The sequence below is a fragment of the Apis laboriosa genome, unplaced genomic scaffold (assembly GCF_014066325.1).
Source record: "Apis laboriosa isolate Shangri-la unplaced genomic scaffold, ASM1406632v1 scaffold56_cov145, whole genome shotgun sequence".
Classification (NCBI taxonomy): domain Eukaryota; kingdom Metazoa; phylum Arthropoda; class Insecta; order Hymenoptera; family Apidae; genus Apis; species Apis laboriosa.
Genome location: NW_025223765.1, coordinates 832,710 through 856,605, shown reverse-complemented (window position 1 = coordinate 856,605; position 23,896 = coordinate 832,710). Strand labels below are relative to the sequence as shown.

Sequence of the window (23,896 nt, the reverse complement as noted above, 5' to 3'; positions counted from 1 at the left end):
TTAAAAAAATGATGAAATTATACTTATTTTATATAATTATATTATAATATGTTTAACCATATCCAAATTAAAATTATTATTAATTCATATATGATGATAATAGATTTTGTTGCAATTATTTGTTTAAATTTATTTATATTTATATATTTTAATAGGTAAATATATATATTTATTTATGTTGTAATTATAATTTATAGTTTAAAATTATTTTTTTAAAACACATGCATGTATTTGCATTATTATTGCTAATGTATTAAAATAAAATTATATTAAGATAATCGAAATATATTATTTCTTCATAATATGGTTAATTAATACCAATATCATATTTCATAATTATAATTTTCATTTCTTTATATTCTGAAATATATTCTCAAATATTAGGTGACTTATGGATGAAAGTAGTTCATAAATATTTATTTAATTAAATAAAAAAATACCTCCTCAGCACTTGTGAGCAATTTGCGCCGATGAAATCGAGGACTACCAAGGAAAGAGTTCTTGATAGTGTTAAGCCTTGATCGCCAGTGATGGGCACCTGAACCGGCGCCAGTATGGGGAGAGCCTGGCGGTGTAACACCGACCGCAACTACTGCGAAACGGACTATTGTTTATCTGTGTCACTTTTTATTCTTTTTGTTATGAATAGAAAGATAACGTAATAATTTTTTCTTATTATCACGAAAAAAATTATCACGTTAAAATCTTTTAAATAGGATTTTTTTAAGATTTTAAATAAAAATATTATAGTAGTATCTATAACATGGATGATGTGATGATCTATTAAAATAAGAAGGACAAGAAATCATGGAGCATAGAATGCACCATTAGAGCATAGAATATGAAATCTCGACTTTTTGATTTCTTATAAGATTTTTGAAATAGATAAATAAATATTTTTATGTTTTTGAGAATTTTTATTTTTTTAAAATGATATTTCAAATATCATATATTAAATTCATACAAATATTATTTTGAAATCAGAATATATCATTAGAATATAAGAAAATGGTAATTTCATAATACTTTCAAGTATATTTTGTATATAATATAATATACCGGGTATTTTATGTAATTTTAACATCTAAAATATTTCACATGTTTTCGGAAATATTAAAAAATGTTTCAGACAGAAGAATCGTTTCGAGGAGAGCATGATATAATATAATTACCATATAATATAATATAATTACCAAATACTTGAAAAATTATGAAGTTTTGAAGATAATTAAATATCTTTTTTTTTTAAATTAATAGTTCTTAATTAAATTGATTCAGTATAAATGTCAATATTATAGAAAATAATGTTACATCTATTTATGAATTAAAAAATATATGGTCCTGTTTAAAGAAACAAATTTATATAATCTTTATATAATCTTTATATAACGCATTTATAAAAAAAAAGTGAAAAAAGCTAATTAACCTACATTATGTCGCGCCTTTCTCAAAACCATTCAATTTTTGTATGAAAGATTTTTTTTTAATATTTCCAAAAAACAGACTTATAAAAATAATGATATCCTCATTTAGTTTTTTCAAATTATTTTTCTATCAATATAAATGTCAATATTAATTTTTCCTGAAGCATTTGTACGTCAATTTAACTGCTCTCATATTCTCAATGTTAATTAGCCTTTAGCAAAGTAAATTGGTTATTTCCGCGAAAAAAGATGGATAAGCAACGATTCAACATGTCGCATTGTTTCGAACAAAAGGACGTTTCTTCGGCTTGTTTCATTTTCAAACAGAGGGAAGAGAAAAAAGGAGAAGAAAGAGAGAGAGAGAGAGAGAGAGAGAGAGACAGAGAGAGACAGAGAGAAGAATCGAGTATTCCACGCGAACGACGATGGATGCACGCGTATCTTTAGCCGTGTCATATCTCTTTAACAATGATTCGTGTATGCTCGTTATGCGCCGCGAGGTCATTTGCATTTTTTAAAAACCGTTACTAACCCTTCCTGGCAAAATGAAAACGCAACACTCAGACATCGACAAGGGGCCCTGATGCCCGAAGAAGTTTTTGTGCGCCCCGTATAAACACTGCACATTTATGCTCTTCTTTCAACTATTTTTGTCTACGATTTATTACAATGAACTCCTCTTATAATACGATTAATATGTATTGTAAAAGAATTTTTTACATATATAATATAAGATAACAAGATATTTGAAATGATTATTTTCATGCCAATTTTTATTTTTTTATTTCTATTTTATCAAATAAAATTGTTAATTTAAAAAAAATATATATTATCGTTCAAAAAAAATATTCAAACATTTTTTATTTTGTATAAAATGTAATTTAAATTTTGTTAAAAAAAGATTTTTTTTAGACAATTTTTTTCAATTATTTTTTTTTTTTATAATTAATCTCTCTCAATAATACAAAAGTATCGTAGCATAATAACATTTATTTTTACGTAAAAATTATCTTTTATATAAATGATAAAGTAATAATATAATTTCATAAAGATGATACTCAATACGACTGATCTCGTTGTTTAAGAAGTATATTATACATGAAAAAAACATGGAAAGAAATTATCAGAGAAATAATAAAGAAAGATTAGCATGCAAACAATAATATCTAAATTAAATATTTAATTATATTTCATTATATTGGTAAACAGGTAATAATTTAAGTTAGTAATTCTGAAATAAGTAATTTTGAATATAAAATATTATATAATCCTTAACAAAATAATAAAGATTAATTTTAATTACGATATTAAATGTTTAAATAACATTTATTGATATTACAAATACGAATCTAAATTTCGTAATTTAATGGATATTTTTGAACGGTATTGAATAGTATACGGTTGTTCACGAAAGTTTTCGAATTATTGTATCCATCATTATTATAAATTTTCTCTATTTATTAAATTTATTCTGATTTACAATAGAATACTATTACAAAGAAAAATTTAAGCTTTACGAATATATGATTAAATATTCTTCTTTCATTTGCATCATTTATTATTATTATTTTATGCAACATAAGTATTATATAATTACTAATTTTTTCTTTTTCTTTTATTTTTGTATTATTTTTCTTTTTTTTTTGTTGTCATCATATTTATTCTATAATTTTGTTTTAAATATTTTTTACAAATTAAATATAAGGATAAAATAATTAAAAATAATAAATGAATTTGAAAATAAAAAAATTAGAATGAATTAATTTAGAAATTAATTAATCAAATTGGATTTCTCATAATACAATTAATTTAATTTGATTTATTATATTATATATTATATTTATTATATTATTGTAGTAATTAATATAATTAATTATATTAAAAAGAGAATGTGATAAAATAATTTTACGAATTACAAATAGGAAAATTAATGTATCTCTCATTAATAAAATATTATTAAAATAAAAAATTGAATGAAAAATTAATAAAATTATGATTCTATTATTTCACGCTATTTTGAAATATTTGTTTACTTGTAATATTTGTAATATTTGATATTATTCTTATATTATCTTATATTATCTTAAATTTATGACATTATAATTTCTAGATAAAAATTTGGCATATTAAACACCACATAAATGCTTTGAATATAACTAGTTTTAAGAGGACTTATAGTCGATTAGTTCATAAAATGCAATCTAAAGAGCACTTTGAAAGAATGGATTATTCATCGAAATAATGCAATCTCGTGAAAATCGATTTTCTAGAATTAAATAGGAAAGTTTATATGTCAATGAATTTAAAAAAAACCTAAACTCTTATTTCTGTATTAATGGAAAATAGTTTATAAAGTTGAATTATTCAAGGTAAATATTTGAACAGGGTTAATATTAATTTCTGATTTACTTTCATTTGACTGAGTTTTTGATATTAATTAATAATTTTTATTAATAATGAGATAAAAAAAATTTTCTAGGATTAATGAGTCATTTATTAATTTAAAAAAAATTAAAATCTGAAAATTTTTGAGTAATTTGAAGATAGAATAATTTGAAGATTAATTATTAAAATTATGATTAATTTGTTAAAATTATTAATTGTTAAATTTAAAAATAATTAATCATGATTACTGATTTTTCAATAAAATTTAAATTAATAAAATTTAATGAAATAATTATTAATTAAAAAAACAAAAATAAAAAATCATGATTAATTTTATAATTATTAATCTTTATGTACTTGCATAATATTTATAATTATCTAAAATTAATCAATAATATATTTGAATAATAATAAATATAATTATTATAAATAAAATTTATAAATAAAAAACGCATTTGAAATAATAATGTTTGTAAATAATACTTACTTATCAAATAAAATAACAAATATCATTATCAATATCATTTTCCAAACACATTATTATTTAAACAATATTCAAAATAAATTAACATATGAAAAATAAAATAAAAAATTCTATCGAATTAATTATTTGATAACGTTCAATTCTAATTTACTATTGCATTTCTATTATCTTGTCCCAAAAGATAAACTTTATTTAATCATGTTTAATTCTCGTATATAGCGAAGATAAAAGATTTTCTTTAAAATGATGAAACAATTTGAATTCGGGGATTTAAAATTAATTAGAAAGAGAATAAAAAAGAAAATTAGGTATATAAACTCACCCTGCTGGACATCGTTTATTTCTATTCCCACATTGGGTAGAGCAGCGACAGGAGCGACGACTGGCGGCGTAGTAGTGTTTCCGTTGCCCGCGGCGGTTGTTACTGTTGACAATCTGTGAGGGCTTCCTGTCTGGCCTAGATGCGAGGTTGGAGGAGTTCTATGAGGACTGAGCAGTCCTGCGACAGCATTGGAGCCGTGCAATGGTGAGCTGCCTGGCGTTGATGCGTGGGAATGCGACGCGTGTGTGTGACATCCGGTGCTTGGCGAACGACGCGCGTGATGCCTGGTACTGCAGAAAAGAAATTCGTTCAAAGTTTGTTTCACAACAGTTTCCACCACAATTTTAGGAGAAGAGAAAAATGATAATGCAGAATGTCTGGAAAGTAACAAGTTTCATTTCAAGTTTTTATCATAATTTCGCTTGTTTGTGGCATTTTGTAGGTTATGTATTCATATACATTTATCAATTTTTCATAAGCATATAATATTAGAGTTGGGAAATTTAATCATAGATTAATAATTAAAAATTCAATCTTCATCAATTGGATAATTGAGTAACGATTACTATTGAAATTCTTTTCGTAGTAAAATTAATATTTTACATGTGAGTTAATTTCAACGTTTTCAAACGATTTCGAATTTTTTTGATATTGCTTGTGGCCAAAAGTGACAATTGACGATAAAACAGAAAGATATATTCGTAATTCGTCAAATATTAGTACTTGATGCAATGAAATAAAAATTTTTATTATTGATTATTTATTTCAAAAATTTTCACATAATTTTTTTTGTTAATGATCATAATGATTAACTATCGATAATTATCGATAATTAATTTCATTATTTAATAATTTATGATTAATTTCATAGATTAATTAATTAAAATTTTAGTTAGAAGTTAAAAAATATAAGTAAATTATAACATATAATTGTGATAATTGTCACTATTAAATAAAAGCAATGATAAAAGAAACATACATATTTGAAAACCATAATTTGAACCAGATTATACATCATTTCGCGCGTTTGATATTCTATTGGTCTCTATGCAGTCAATTTGCTTGTCAATTGATCAATGTTTAAGATACGATTTTAATCGAATAAAAGCGGATTGTCCGTATAAAACTCTCACGTGATGGAGAATTAAATAGGGAAACAGAGGGAGAAAAAGATAGAGAAAGTACACGTGATACATGCGATTGTACATGCGATGCATTCAAATGGAGAGATCAATCATGGTCACGCAAGTTGTCGTGAAGTTGAACGAAGCTTGGGATTAAACTTTGTTTTAGAAGATACAACATTTTTATGTGTTTTGATAGTTTTCAATGAATAGAAATTTTACGAATCTATGAATGTAAAATTATGATATTTTATGAATTATTGCATTTTTTAATCAATAGAATTTATCGATAGTTTGATTAAATATTGACTAAGTACAGTATTGATTAAGTATTTATTTAATTTTTTTTATTTTTAATATTTATTTAATATTTTTATTAATCAGATTTATTAAATTTGCTAAATTTAGATTTTGGATTGAAATTAATAACGTTTAAGATTTATTTTATTCAAATTTATTACAAAATCCTATTTCTTTTCCTTTTTTTTTTTTTTTTTTTTTATTTACATATCGGTTAATTTTCACTTATCCATGTACTTAGAGTATGAATATATATATAAAATTCTCAAGACTTACTATTATTTTTCATTAAAAAACATTGCAAATATTTATTAATTTATTTAATTAATTTGAACAAGATTTTAAATTAACAAGACAATATTAGCAATAGATTTAAGATATAAAATATATTATTATTTTCTTCTTTAAATATTTATTCTTCAATAGATAGATATTATTTTGAGAATAATTTTAATAATTTCTATTTTCAACCAATATTCATTAATGAAAAATAATTTTTGATAGTCTATTTTATATATTATATATATTTTAATATGAACTTAATATGAAAAAACTTGATTTTTCAATTTTACCTCGACTGTCTTCTAGGTGTTAGAGGTGAACCATGGCTAATTTCGCCAAGATTCAAAGCCGTGCTACCGTTCACACGACAGGTGTCTACTCGTTTCCTCGGTGGATCCGCTTCCAATTGTCCTGCAGAACCCCTCATACCTCCTCTCATTACTTCTAATTCATCCTCGCAAGCTGGTCTTCTCCGTTTTCTCTCCAATAGTAGAAAGTATATTACCTTTTCTGTGTTGTGACTGTATCAAAAAAATTTTTAGTTAGAACTGAATTAAATTAATTAGAATCTGATTTTTTTTTAAGATATACTGTTTTCTTTCTTAGTTAATATTTTTATAAAATTATATTTTTAATTGTATTAGATATAATTAATTTGAATAATTCATACAATGATATTAAAAAATATTATTTAAAATAATTGAATTTATGAGCATGTAACAAATGAACAATAAATAAAATCTTTAAAAAATTTATGTTGATTAATAAATTGTGTTACATTAATATAAATAATAATTTATTATTATAATGATTAAAATATCATTTAATTTCATTAACTTTATTTTTTCCTTTTTTCATTTTAAATAACCTTATTTTAAATAAATATTTTCCATTTGTGAATTTATTACCATAATCATAAAATAAATTTTATCAAATATTACTTCATTGTATTAAAATTGTCTATTTCAATAATAATTTCCAATACTTTTTATTTAAAACATATCCAGCATTGTCTAGATCTTAATAAAATTCATATAAATTTTCTAACTTCATTTGAAATGTAAAACCTATATCTTTAAATATTGCAACATATAAAAAATTTGAAAAATAAAAAAATATTAGATAGAATATTTCAATCAAGAATAACAATATATAGGATTTTATTTATAAAATACATTTCAAAGTATTAACTAATTATTTATTAATTATTTATTATTCAAGAAAATTGGACATCTTTTTACTCATACTTAATTATTATTTGCTATATCGCATTGTTCAATAAATATTTAAATTTTTTTTCTAAGAAAATAAAGTTAAACGAGAATCAAATGGACAAGAAACAAGAATTGGATAGATAACTTGGTAACTCTTCCTTAGTTAGTTTACGCCATTGTATTATCTTACTTCGGGCTGAGAAGTTCTTGGATGAGTTTGTCCCGTTCCTTGAAGCAACCCAGGCTCGCGATTGCTTGCAACACGTCCGGATCGATTGCCTCCACGGACGGAATAACGTGCGTCTGCACCACGTCCATCATCGACAGCTCTAGTTCTAACTCTCCCTTGCCTGCCGCTGTCACCCACACGTGCCTGTTTATCTCCGCCAGCTGAGAAAATTTGAAATTATGATTTATCTTCTCTATTCTATTGATTATGGTTATGGAGTAGAATTGATAGGGGAGAGATGATGATAGTGAATGAGATATTTTTCTGTTTAGAATTAAATTGAAAAAATTTGACAATCATTTGTTAATTAGAAAGATCCATTAAAAAGATTAATTATTTTATTATAGTGTATTTTGAATATTAATAAAAAAATAAAAAAATATCCTCTGATTTTTTTAAATATATTGTTAAATTCATCATCTTGAATTGTATTGTAAAAATTTTAATTTTCATTGTTCATTAAAAATTTATTAAGAAAAAGTTATTCTTTAAAATAGGTTAGATCAGGTCAGTTTTAATCATTTATTTAGAGATAAGTCGAATGTTTTCTTATATAGATTTAAAATTCAACATAATGTGTACAAAATTAATAAAACTTTTGAAAAGAATTGCATTAAAGGAATAAACAATCTTCCATTAGTATTAAAAATTATGATTAATAAATATAATCATAATATAAAATAAAATCAAAATAAACTTATTAAGGAATTACAACCATTTAAATGTATTATATTATATATTATATATATTATATATTATATTAAAAGAATTCATTTTATCTGCAATAAATTAAATATACAATGACAATGATATGATACCAGCGCTATTATTATTATTATATTAATATTACATCCTATATTAAATAATAAATAATAAATTTAACATTTTTACAATCAAGAAAGCATTCGATGAAATTTCACAGTTATTGAAAAGAATATCTTACCGTAAGTCTCTTGTCCGGGTCGACTTCTATCATTCCTTTGAGCAGATTTTGACACTCGGGCGGCACAAAGTGGGGTATATAAAACACGCCTCGTTTCACTTTCTCTAATAATTTTCTTAAATTGTCGTCGTCGAAGGGCAACGCGCCTACCAGAAGCGCGTAAAGTATCACTCCACACGACCAGACGTCCGCCTTCCTCCCATCGTATTTCTCACCCTGGAAACGCGCAATTATTCCTTATTTTTCTCCCCCTTTTAATTAAATCTCCGACCAACTGGCTTCCCCCTTCACGTTTAAAAAACCGTTATTGTTCTTAAGTTATTAAAAGTTGTTATTAAAGTTTTGCTTATTTTATATGATTAAATCTTAAAGCGATTAAAATTGAGAAAAACTTCAAATTCTCTATGATATTTTCTAATGCGAAACAGCAATTCTCAACTGATGGTACATAATGAACAGTTGCAGAAACATACATTAGTGGATATAATAAAAATCTTTCTCATTTTTCAAATATCATATTAATTAAGTATTTATTTGAAGATTCATAATAAAAACATTGAAAGAATAAAAACTCATAATTCAAAACATGTGGAAAATGCGATAAAAATTGATTCATTTTAATAATCGAAGGATTTTTTGGTGATTGATATTGATTTTCGATAAATACAAAAGACAAAATTGAGAAACGATAAAAAATGGAATGGAATCCAAAATGAATGTGGAAATACTTGAATACTTATATTGAACTATGCGAAAAAAAAATTGGATATGTAGAAAAAATTTTTTCATCTTTCATATTTTTTAAAAAAATTCATGATGTACATATCCGTATACATCAATCGCTATAGGAAATAGGAAATTCCTATGACACACATATTGCGACATTGAAGATTCATAATGAAGATATTTAAAGAATAAAAACTCATAATTCAAAACATGTGAAAAATACGATAAAAGTTGATTCATTTTAATAATCGAAGGATTTTTTGGTGATGGATATTGATTTTCTATAAATACAAAATAAGATATATTATGCTGTATCTCCATTGAAGCAACAATAAGAAATATTTTTGTTTATTGAAAAACACTTTGTTGCTGAATATTTTTCTTTATATTTCTATTGCTAGTAACAAATAAGTCGCTGTTTGTTTTTTTCATTCGAAAGAATAAAAATTAAAAGAAAATAAAAAGACACGTGATAATTTCTAACATCAAAAATAATGCTTATTCAGTGTTTATTGTTACTCAACGCAAAACGATATTGTTACTGTTACTGACAAATCGATCAATATAAAAAATATAAAAATTATTATATTATTTGATATATTTCTGTTAATAAGATACATTAACTTTTCATATAATAAGATCTATGCTCTAAAGTAAATATTAGAAATGCTTTTGAATAGATATGTATGCAAGTTTATGAAATTCTGAAAGTATATCTGTTGATAGATCACGTTTCAATGCAGTTATAAGTTACATGATTTTCTGACGATTTAAACTTAATTGAACAATTTTTTTCTCTTTTACTGCTAATTGTTAATAAATATATATCATACTATAGTTTGCAAAGAGCAAATTATTAATTGAAGTATATTACTTATTATATATAAATAATAAATAGCAATATTTGAAATATTTTTAATATTTATCTTTAAATTTGAAATAAATATTTAATAATTTTGCCCAAATTTAAATAAAAAAAAAATTTATAGAACTTACTCGAATAACTTCAGGGCAAGCGTAATGAGGAGAACCACAGCTAGTTTCTAGCATGGACCCGGCAGGTTGCAGCGACGCCATTCCAAAATCCGCTATCTTAATGTTATTCTTCTCGTCCAACAACAAATTTTCAGGCTTCAAGTCTCTGTGACTGGAAGTGAGAAACGATTATCGAGAATTAGCCACCTACGTTAGTAAGTCTACATAGCTTATCGTGAGCTTAGGGTGAGCTAATTTAAATGATCGATCGAAGCCAATGTTACAGGGTATCCCTCCAGTGAAATTAGGTCCGTTTCTCAATTTATTCGATTGTTGGGGTAGGTCACCCTAACTAGACCTTTCGGAACCCCCCAGCTTTCTACGCTGCTCGTTTTTCTCTTGTCTCTGTTATCGAATTAAACGCGGTGCGAAATTGACCGGAAGGAATTTAGCATCATTGTTGAATTGTATACAGGATGTTCAGATGACGAAGTATGTGGAGAATTTGAGAGATGATTTTAAAGACTAAAGTGAATAAATAAATTGGTATTAATAAATATATGTTGAAAATTATTTTGTAATATTTATGTCTATCGTAAATTATTTTGACTAAATAGTGTTATATTTTATCGTCGTTATCGTGAAGTATCTACAAATTTCTGTTGTTTGATAACTGTCAAATAAATGAGAAAAAAGTATAAAAATATTTTATATTATTTATATATATTATGATGATGTATATATTAAATTTTTAGCTTCAATTTTTCAAGATTATTTGAAAATCATTTTGTATTTTTTAAATGATATATCATATTCTTTTTCTTATATAAGGAAAGAGCAAAAGAAAATGAATTTTGAAAATAATATTAAGTTGTCAAAATTAGGAAAAATTAGTAAATTGTATATTTATTAAAAATAATTTAAATTTTCATATATAATGAATATGAAAATGCAATGAAAAAATAAAATAATAGTTAAAAAATGTCTGACTAAAAGTCTTAGATAAACATTCATTATTATAAATTTACAAAAAAATAATTATTAATATAATTATATATTATTTTTTAAAATATTTCGTAATATTTTGTGATGTTTTCACATTTACATATATATTTTTCATTATACATGTTGATATTGAAATTTTTAGAATTATAATTATATCCAGCAAGATTTTAATTTTTCATTTCTATTTTGACAAAAAAATATTTATTAAATTATTTTCTTTGTATTTATTTCATACAAAACTATATATAACATATATAACATTTTTATGCGTTTGATATTTAATACCATAATATTCTATATTTCAAAAAATACAATTATTTTTAATGAATTTCGTACGTTGCGTTTAATTAAAAAGTTTTTTTTGCTTTTTTTGAATAGCGAAAATTTAATTTTTTACTAGATAAGCAATATATGAAGTAATTTTATCTCTATCTTGTTTCATTCAATACAAAATTAAATTGCTTGTAATTTGAAAAATAAGCTTTAATTATATCTTTGCATATAAATTTTTATATTTATTTGAGTTTTTAGAATCATTCTTTAAACTTTTTATTTATTTTTTTTAAATATTCTATGACGTAATCCAAAAATTCGACAAGACTCAACAATTAATGATTCCCGAAATAATTTCCAACAACTTTTTCGTTTACAAAAATTTTCGTTTCATCTTTCTTAATAAGCTATTAAAGCAGAACTGCCGCAACTGATAATGATAGTGTTGGGTATGTATTGCTAGCGAGTTCGAACAAAGAAGTCGAAACAACTTTAAGAATCACCAATTAAGTCTTGTTAATTTCGGAACATCTTGTATATCCTTCTTCTTGATTTTAGATCAACTGATTTGAAATTTTCATTTAAATGCGTTTTAGAAGCCAATTTATTCTGTTGTAGAAATTTTATAAATCAGTTTTCTTTTTTTGTAATATATTATTTGTTTATTCGTTTTATTTATTTGATTTCATATCTTAGGAATTATTTCTATTATTAGATTTTCTTGAATCCGATGAAATAAGCAATAATATATCATTTATGATATATAAAATAATAAATTTCTTTAATTATTCAGATCCTTCTTTGTCTCTTAGTAAAATTAGATTCATATAAGTATTAAAAAAACGGATTTTTTTTTAATAATATTATATTATTGTAAGATAGAAGCGAAGAAATGTAGCTTATGTAATTGTTTCTATAACTTATAATGAAATGTGAAATTGACATAAAAAAATGAATTATTGCAATATCAATTTTTTTGACATTTATAATCTTAGTCTAAATGTTATTTCTAGATTTGAACATTAATGAAAAAAAGTGAAAGCTTTATTTATTATTTTGAAAAATAATTAAAATAATATATTTGATTATTTTGAAATGATGTTAGTTTATTTGAATAAACAAATGATTTTTTCTTAGATTATTTTGTTTAAATGAAATAATTTTCTATTTTATTTATTTTTTGAATAATTTTAAATAATTTTATAAGCACTATCTAATTTTTATTGTTTTAGAATTATCACAATATATTTTTTTGATGAAGCAAAAATTTGAAACAGAAAAATTTTGAAAGCAAATATGATTACATTGTAAAAATTCTTGATTGGAAGTTAAATAAAAAATCTACAATAATTAGAATAAAAATTAATTTATTTAAATAAAAAATTTATTTACACACATAAAGTAAAATTATTTTATAAAATTCAATTAGTAAAATATTTAAAATAATTCATTATTAAAAATTATTATTTATTATTTTATTTCAAATGAAATCGAATTCATTTTCTATACGCATTATCGACAAAAATGAAATGAGGTTAGAATTTCATATCCTTAAAATTATAAATAAATACGTAACGTATTGCAATAGTTTTATATTCGTTTCGTATTATTAAAATAATAGATTAAAATAATCTGAAATTACTTACCATATACTATGACTATGACAAAAATCTAACGCAGAGATAATTTGTCGAAAAAATCTCCTCGCTTCCTTTGGCGTTAGTCTACCCTTTTTCACTAAATAGTCGAAAAGTTCTCCGCCCGAAACGTGTTCCAGAACAAGATATCTGAAATGAACAAGTGGAATTTCAACGTTACATTCATACTTTTCCAAGCGTACCATTCACTTCTTTATAAGTAATGAGTGTCCTGTGAGTAAAATACTTTTGTCTAGCGTGTAGATGTCGCTACTTTGTCTCTCCCTTGAGTTACAAACTACTCTTTTTTGAAACGGTTGAATTAAAGTTCAGCGACATCTCGAGCTTGATGAAACTCGAGCGGACCCCAGAATTTCTCTCGACTTCATTCAAAGAAAAATTCATGAAAAATTCCAGTTTTTTCCTTTTTTTCTTTCTTTCTAGTTTTAAATACTCACAGATATTTCTTGTTCTCGTATACATCCGAGAGGCCAAGTACATGAGGATGGTCGATCAGTTTCATAATAGCGATCTCTCGTTCCACTTTCATCAGCACGGATTCCGACAATTTTTCTCGATTAATGATTTTGATCGCCACCTTCTTGCCCAACACACAGTGGACCCCAAGCTTGACCAATCCTGAAACAAGTAACAACATGATGATTAATTCGATTGATTATTTTTTTGTCGATATAATTAATTCTATTTATATGCTCTTATATTAATATTATAATCGTATTCCATATTTACGTGCTTTTAATTGCTTTTAAAGCAATAAATATAAACCGAAATGAATATAAAATATACAGAATGTTGATATAAGTGCAATGTTACTTAGATGCAATGAAAAGATGAGAACATACTTCTAAATATATTTATAAAATTTTTAATTTCTAAAAATGTTATTTTTTTATTTTTTAAATATATAATGGAATTCAATCTTTTTTTTTTATATATGAAAGATTATTTTTAAAAAATAGATTAATCGGGCAATTAATCTAATTAATTCTAAAAAAGAGGAGTCATTAAAAATAATGAATACACAATTTTCAGATTCTTTTTTTTGCAATTGAAATGAATTGTTTTTATTGTTTATTGTTTTATTGTGCCTTTAATATTGCATATTTTTTTTTTGTCATTTTTTATTTGAATTTTTTATGAATTTTTATTATGGATAGGAGAAAAATCTTTATCTTTTATTAAAAAAATTTTTTGTTATAATAATATTAATATAACTTTCGATTTTATATTTTTATATTTATTTTTTTTATAGACTTGAAAATTATGGAAATAAAATATTTGAAAAATAATCATTAATATATTATTATTTTAATAATTATTGAACTAATCATTATTTAAAATAATATATTAATTTATTTGAATAAATAAATTTTTTTTTATATTATTTCATCATTTGGTAAAATAATTTTTTATTTTATGTTTTTATTTTCTTTTTTCATCTATAAATAACTTATTAGAAATAGAATACATTGTCTTGTGCATTAACAGTAACATATATTTGTCAATAGCTATAATGAGTCAATTATGTAATTCAATTGCTACAATTGGTAGATTTATAATGATATGAATATGTTTCTGATGAATTGTTTAAAGCGAGAATAATTCTAGTATTAATTACAATTACATTTTAAATAAATTATAAATTTATTATATAATTTTGTAATTTGTTGTATGATTAGAATTAAAATTAATTTATTCAAAGAAAATAATCTTATTATAATTTGTATGCTAAATATAATATCTGAATATAATAAGAAAATTATTTTTATTAATTTCTGAATGCTAATTCAAAGAAATTAATTATTTATGATTCGTATTATGTATTTGTATTATATAATTATATTATATTTATTATTGTAATATAACTTTAGTTATATTTATTGAAATTTTTATAATTGAAACGATATTAAACGTAATTATATTTATATTTATTTTTGTATTAATTTTAATATATTTATTATTATATTCACTATATTTTTTCTCATTTTTATCATCCATGACACTTTTCATTTTTATCTTCGATGCAAATTAATTCAAATGATGCGATTATTTAATCAATTCGATAAAATAAGCAAAAAATATTCATCTTTACATAATATTATATTTTTATTGAAAATGCAACTTTCTCGTTCCTTTTTGTTTCTAAATTTAATTATTTATCTTATATAATATTTTTTTAATGTTTTCTATTAATGTTATTGATAATTAAATATTTATTTTTTCCATTTCACATTTTCTCATAAAAAAAATGAATTCTATTATACATAAACTTGTTATTAAAATATTGTTTTATCAAATTATATAAGTTTGTTAAATAATCATATATCTGATATTATTTAAATAAAATATTAAAAGAATGATTTATTTATATCTCGCAAGAAATACAAGTATACCTAACCTATTTTTACGCAGTACTTATTTACACGATTCATATGTGATTTTTTACTAGATATATGTTTTTTACATTATTTATGATATAAAAATAATAAAATAAAAATTTAAAATTTATTACTTCACATTATTCATATTATTTATTTTCACTATATCATATACATGTATACATATTATATTTATATTTCTATATTATTTTTAAATAATTGATATACAAAGTTATTTTGTAATTAAAACGCATTATACTTATTTCTTTTATTCTATAATTTAAAAAAAAATAAAATTTAAAATAAAATTTTATATAATTTAAAATGTTACTATTATAAAATTTTAACTTAAACTAAAAAATATACCAGTTGCATCTTTTTTCTAATTTTATTATATAATTTTTTTTATAAATTAATATAATTTCTTTATATATATTTATATTTCTAAAACACATATTGCTGTAATAAAATATTATTTTTAAAATTTGAAAAGATTCTGGTAACAAAACTTGATGAGATAATTGAAGTAAAGAAAAGAGAAGTGGAAATATAAATTATTTTTTGAATTAATTTATTAATTTCTGAAATATTAATGAAGAACTTTCAGTATTTTTGAATTCATTGAATTTTGCCTGAATACAAACATAACTAATACTATCTTCATTTATAAGTTGTCCTCATTAAATGTTTAATAATCGATTTTAATATTTATAGCCTCCCTTCTTTTGAATTCTAACCTAACAATATCCATTATGAAATCGCTTTCATTCAAAGCGTGCTCAAAAATAATAGTAATTGTCATATATTGTATGTTAAATGGTTTTTTTATGAATTGGATTTTTTCTATTCTCATTTGTAAGAGACATTTGATAAATCAAATGTATATATTTAATTTTTTGAAAACGAATGATTAGATTTTTGAATTTTTATGAATTGTATACATATATATATATCCTGAAATTAATGTAATTAAATTCATTAGTTAGTCAACACTCGACAACGACGATTACAGTAAAGATTATTGTATATTAGTAACATCTGAATAAACATAACATTCAATATATCAATATCTATATACACGCTTTTTAAATAATTTTTTATCAATTTTTTATCTCAGAAATTAATAAATACTCAAAATTAAAATTTTAAATCTAAATCCACTTTTTTTTGCCTATTACTCCTCCAAATTTTGTATTTTAATCAACGATCTTTCAATTTCTTTATTTTTACATAAAAAATAAAAAAATTACATTTATTTTCACTTAACAATGCCATTTTTATCCTGATCTTTGTACTACTTGTATTATAATACTAAAAGCAATTTCTAAGATTATATTTCGAACGACAAATAGCATTGGAAATGGATATACGATCCTTTTTTCGAGGTTAGGTGTCGAAGACGGTGTCGGGAATATGTATGTGCACATACTACTACTTTGATAGGTAAACATAGAGGTTTTACTTGAGTGGTTTCGAGTTGCTTCCACTTGGTAAATCACGGAAAGTTTCCAAGTAAAGACTTCGTGTCAAGCCTTACTAACGTAAGTTAGTATACTTCATCATTCGATTCTTAATCTCGCTAATTCTATAGAGTGAAATGAAAAAATTATATTAAAACTGCAATTTTTTCTAATAGTAAAAAAAATTGTTTCTAAATTTATAGATTTATTTACAGAAAGATAAATTAGTTTTTAAAAAATTTTTGGAATGCTACAAGGATTTTGAAATTTTAATTTTTATTTTTATACTTAATATTTTTCTCTAGTGTTTTATATTAGAAATTTATTGGTGCTTCAATAAAATAGCGAGCAAATTAATAAATTGTATATTTTTATGCAAATACATATTTTCATATATATTTTATATATTTTATATTTAAAGATATAAATGAATATATTGTAATTTTATTTTTTTCTCATATTGATTTTATTTATGTGATAAACATTGTAAACAAAAAATCGTATTCCGATTATGATGCAATATTGGAAAATTGAAAAAATTTTGAATTGTTTGTAGCTTTATAATATTGAAGCAATATATTGCATAAATATGCGACAATTTAAATAATATCAATTTATCAGAAAACTATATGAGAAATTTTTTTTATAATGTTATAATATTATTATTTATAATATTATTTTTGTAAATATTTTTGTTAAATTAAAATTACTGATATTTTGGGAATATTTTATAATTCGATATATATTTTTAAATAATATACTTTTTGCTTATTAGTTCAGAATTTCAACTTATTTTAGAATAGACAATTGCACTTTACAAATTAGAAAAATTGTGAAATTTTTTAATTCTCTAATTTTAATTTCTAATTTTCTTTAATTTTATCGCTAATCTTTAAACACTTTTCAAATCTAATTCAATTTTTTTCATCCAAAATTACTTTACACGATGAGAAAAATTATACGCTAAAAATAAAGATATAAATTGACCGAAGAAAAATTTATAACATTTTAAATAAAATTAATTATTCCAAATAAAATAATTTACAATATTAGTTGATCAAATTCACATTTTTAATAATTTTTGTTCGCGATTGTAAGTTGTGAATAGTAAAATAAATTATATTTTATTTCGACTTGCCATTTTCTTTCTTGAAAACTTGTAAAAACCAAAATATGGTCATTAAACATGGTGATTGTGGGCCAATGCGATCAATAGTTCTTTCGGGAAAATTAAAGCTCAAATTGAGTTGAAAAGTAGTTAAAATCGTAATGAAGAGAAAATCTCATCGAATATTATTGTAAATTTTAATTGAAAGTATCTATTTCATCTATTTCTTTTCGTAAATCGGACGACAAATTTAAATTGGATCGCGCGCATTCTCCTACGGGAAACTAGGATATTTTAACGATTCGATATGTTTGGGTTAGATTCTGAAATATTTCCAATATATATAGAATTGGGTCGTGTATTTCTCGTTTCAACATCGTGTAACATTGTGTCGAGCTGCTGTCATCGTGTAATCGGACACGATTATTGACACAGCACAGTGTCTGAGAAAAATTAAAAATCTGAGAAAAATTTTAAAAATTTTATTTTTTTGTTAAATAAATAAATATATATTTTTATTTAACTATAACAAGTCATTAAGTTCTGATCAATAAGTTTCTTCAATTGTTCAATTTTTTCGAAACGAAAATGATTCTAAAATTATTCGAAAAATATTCTGAAATATTCTAAAGAAATTTATATTCATAATTTCAAATATCAATAATTACGTCAGTACATTTCTGTCGTCAACTTGCGATTAGTTCTTTATCGGTCTTAATAAGCTTGAAATATGTTGTACAAGGTTTCATTTTGAACAACTTTTTCCTGTGACACATAATTAACAGTCAGTTTTAATTTTCGAGTTATTTGCAAAAAATTTTTTAATATTTATATTATTGAATTCTATTAATAGATATATGCTGTATCGTTTAAGAAAAGTTAATGATGATATATACGAATGAACTTATTGAAGATTTATTTCTTTATAAATTTGAACTTTTTTAATTTCGTTTGTGATGTATGTATACATATAAAATATAAATAAAAAAATCTTTGATTGATTAAAATTAATAATCAAAATTAATTTTCTTATTGTAGATAGTATATATATTATATAAGTATATACATTAGAAAGAATATTTTAAATTCTCCCATAATATCTTCTTAATTTCTGAATTTTTGAATTTTTATTTTTATTTTTATTAAAAGAAAGATTTAAATATTTCATTTAAATATCATTTGTATATTAAATAAGAAACTTTTAGAAATATTTCATTATATCAATTTTTTCAGATTTTTTTAAAGCTTAGAAAAATAAAAAATCCAGCCTAAGAATAAAAAAATCTTAGTGAAGAACTATTTTATCGACAGAATCATACTTTATCATAAATTTCATTCAATATTTTATAGCATAAATATATACATCTTTAATATTTAAAATTTTTTAATATTTAAAATTTTTTAATATTTAAAAAAAAAAAGATTCAAAAATTTAATATTTAAGTAAATAAATATTTTTTACATTTTATATATTATCTTATACATACAATAGCTCATGAAAATGTGTGAACATTTAGTACATATAGAATTACAGGAAATTAATCTGTTTGATTGTACAAACGACTATATCACTCGAGGTGAGCTACTTCATTCGCAGTAGTATGAAACGTTTAAGGACCGACGCGTCTCGTTATTTTAAATCATAAATGAATACGAATATTTTTTGAATCGAAATTTGATACATCTCAATTGACAATGAGGGACAAAAATTTTTGTGCATTATTTTATAAAGAAATTCATTTAAAAATTCTAATTTTAATAAAAATTTTTGTATTTATGTATATATATATATATATATATATATAGGACATTTGAAAAAATCGCGATCAAATTTATGCTATATGTTAATAAGATCAATAAGTAAAAAAAGTTCATATAAACTTATATCCAAAAATATTTTATTGAAAAGTTACGAAAAATTTAAAGGAAAGTTGTTATTTATAAGGTCATGCAAAATAATTAATTTATGAAAATAGATGTGATAGAAGTAAAAGATCAACTTTGGGAATATATCCAAAATTTACTACTATTTTTACATGAGAAGAAATATTTAAAATTCGACAATCGTTAATTTCAACAAAAGAAAAACTGCATTTATGCACAATAAAAGAATTTCGAACATTTATTATAACTGTCAAAACAAATAATAAGAATATTTGAATACTTAGAACTCTCCAATAAATCATGTTTATTATATATTATATTATATATATGTTTTTGAAGAAGTGGAATTAATTTTCGAAGTTTTAACATGTTTTCATGTTCTGAATATAATTTTGCCTGCAAATATATTGGATATTCTATCCTATCTATGACAGATCTGAACGATCACGTGATATATAATGGATGTCGCAATTTATGTTTAACCTTACTTTTACTTTGTCGTATTATAACCGGACAATTTTGAAAGTGTTAATTAATTTATAATATTAAGTTTAATGTAAAATTTAATAAAATTATGATATTATATCTATAGATAATAATTAAATGTATAATTAAATCTAATATATATATAATTTAATCTAATATAACATATAATAATAATACAGTAATATAATATATTATTAAAGGAAAAATTAATTTAAAAAAGAAAATAATATTATTATTATAAAACCTAAAGAAACAATATTTATAAAATTATTAGCAATTTTATTCCGTTTTATTACATTATTCCATTCATAAATATCCGTATTCTATTCAATAATTCAAGCAATTTATACAACGAAATATTTATTTGCAAAAATTGAAAGATAAAGTAAATAAATGAAGAGAAAATATATATTCTTCTGATATTATAAATTAAACCTAAAATAGTCATTTTCCTTATCTCTTATCATAAAACAAAATTATTTCATTCATGCTCTCCTGTTGTGTATATTTATCCTCTCCTATATTTAATCTTCTTCCATGCAAATACCGAAAAAATAAATTTTGTCCACAATATTTTCGAGTTTCTAGATACCATTTGGCCAATCCGATAATCAAGACTAAGCGTTACTCCACTCCACCGTACTTTATTTCGTTGTGCTTGTTCAAAAGAATCGTTTTGTCCAATTATTTCGGCATGACAAATTGTGGAGAAAGAGCGAGTGGAGGGTTACGGAGCAACGAGGAAGACGGAAAAAGAGGGTTTGGGTGGAAATTGCGCGGAGAAAGGGGGTGCACAGTTTCGAATCGAAGGGATAAAGTAAGTACTTTAGCCAAGCCAGGTTTGAAAACGTTTCGACCAGTGGAACGCTTCAATTACGGTTGTTTCTTCGCATTTCCCTACTCGAAATATCAAACGGTCGACTGTTTTATAGGGTTCATAATTAATCCGCGAATGTGCTCTCTTTCGTGAAATTACTTTTCAAACCGCAGACACTGATATCGTATACTCGTTAGGAGAGTCGAGTGCCACGTGTATCCGGTATTAATTTTTGCTTTTCATTAACGTCTGCGCGTGCTCGACCGGCGAAAAATGTTTTACGAAGTGTTCCATGATTACGGGAAAAAAGTTCGACCAAAACATTGTCTTATCGTTTAAATCGATTGTGTCGTACATAAGTAATAAAAAAAAATTAATAACTTATTCAATATTCAATAAATAAAGAGAAAAATCATTATAAATTATTTTTTCTTTTTATTTTTTATCCATATTTGAAGAAATGAAATTATAATCATTAAAATAATATTATATGAAAATGTATTATATGTATTGTATAAATATTAAAAAAATAAAGAGTTAAATCATATAAATATTATTGTGTATAAAATTTTTGTTATTATCAAATGTTTAAAGATAGCTTTTAGAAGTTATAGAATAGGATAAAATATATTCATTTACATATAAGATAAAATAAGTGATATAAATAGTGATATAAATTTCTGTAAAATTCATCGAAATAAACTTTTATTAATGTAGAATAAAGATTTTATAATATTACTTTTATAAATTTTATATTATTTTTGAATTTTATGTATTTATTTTTATCTTAAGAAACTTCATTGTATATCTGTCATGACAAAAATCATTATTAAATTGAGAATATTTATGTGAAATCATATTTTTTGAACATGATTAAGAAAATGAAAGTTCAATAAAGATTTACTTTATTTTTTAAACACACTTCCATTATAAAATTTATTTTAACATTTTCATTGAATTACTGATTAAAAAGTTAATTTTCAGAATTAATTTTATTTATAAAAACATTGACTTGATGTTACTAATCAATAAATCATTTTAACATTCTCAAATATAATTGAAGTCGAATTGAAATCGAGTGCGATTGTTCAATTATAGGAAGATAAAGTAAATGGAAAAAAGTTACCTGTATAACGAAGAATAGATAGAACATAGATACATATACGATTTGTAACGAGAGAGAAGAAGTAAATATTGGATGGAACAAAGGTAGAGAATAACACGGAAAGGAAGATTCATAGGACTAGCTAAATTGGCTTAAACCGTCTCCGAAGACCACAACGATGCGATGTCTTTATCCATTTAAAAGCAGTCACTGTAGACTCTTTCCCTTTGTTCTCTAAGTAGACGATGAAAAAAAAAAGGAAAGAAAACGAAAAAAAAAAAAGAAAGAAAAGAAACGATGAAAGAATCAGAGCTCGTTGAGTCGGCGATGGCGCAGAAGAATCGAGCGCTCTTCGTCAATTAATTAATCGAATGCCCTTTTACGATTTTCCGGTGATTACAATTCCTCTTCCAATTTATTGAGCATTTCATAACGCTCCAGACAATTTTTCTTTGTTGAACGTGACTTATCCTTGTTACAAAGATATTCGATGCTGATAAATCGCAATTTTGCATCGAATTATATATGATGCAAAAATCAATGGACAATTGCTCTTTAAAGGAAATCAAGTGGTATATTGATATATGTGTTATGAATTATTCGATTAATGATTCAATATGATATGATACAATTTCTTCTTAAAATTACTTTACAATGAAGATTTTATAACTATAAAACAGATCTATAGGAAATAACTGAAAAAAAGTTGGCAGCACTGAATACAATGCATCAGCGATATAACGATCCGAAATCAAATATTTGCGAAATAAACTAATGCAAAGATACAATTTTTTTTATTCTTGATTTTTCTTTAATGAATTATTTTCTAACATGTTTCGTTTTATTTTAATTAAAAAAATCTTACTAATAAAAATTCAATTAAGAAAAGATTAAAATAAATATATTTTACTAATTATTATTATTGTTATTATATTATTTTTAATTAATATTATTAATTATTGTTATTATTTATTATTGTTATTATATTATTAATTAATTAATTATTATTAATTATTAAATATAATTAATAATTAATTATTGTTATTATATTATTTTATTATTTTATTTATTATTTTATTTTTTATTGTTTTTCGATCATTTATATTGTTAGTCCTTTTTTTCTTTTATTTATACCATTCTTTTCTATTTACAATCTTCGATAAAAAATATAAATCGACTCTAAGTTGATCTATATTAGAAAATGAATCAATGTCTTTAGATAACCTCAAAGTTTCGATGCCAAATCGATTTCGATTATAATTATAAAATATTAGAGCGAAATTAAAGGGCAGTAGAGAAAAATTGTAATTAATT

General features: G+C 22.8%; 1 protein-coding gene across 4 annotated transcripts in view; it reads right to left on the bottom strand.

Moving 5' to 3' along the window:
* Nucleotides 1-23,896, bottom strand: part of LOC122717655 (serine/threonine-protein kinase BRSK2) — a 47,086-nt gene that overhangs the window by 7,463 nt on the left and 15,727 nt on the right. For all 4 annotated transcript variants that reach the window (XM_043941908.1, XM_043941909.1, XM_043941910.1 and 1 more), the window contains exons 3-10: nucleotides 13,782-13,962; nucleotides 13,333-13,473; nucleotides 10,430-10,580; nucleotides 8,708-8,923; nucleotides 7,726-7,925; nucleotides 6,612-6,842; nucleotides 4,616-4,905; nucleotides 441-589 (exon numbers count right to left, since the gene is read on the bottom strand). In XM_043941908.1, coding sequence (XP_043797843.1) covers nucleotides 441-589; nucleotides 4,616-4,905; nucleotides 6,612-6,842; nucleotides 7,726-7,925; nucleotides 8,708-8,923; nucleotides 10,430-10,580; nucleotides 13,333-13,473; nucleotides 13,782-13,962 — 1,559 coding nt within the window. The remainder of the gene's footprint in view (nucleotides 1-440; nucleotides 590-4,615; nucleotides 4,906-6,611; nucleotides 6,843-7,725; nucleotides 7,926-8,707; nucleotides 8,924-10,429; nucleotides 10,581-13,332; nucleotides 13,474-13,781; nucleotides 13,963-23,896) is intronic.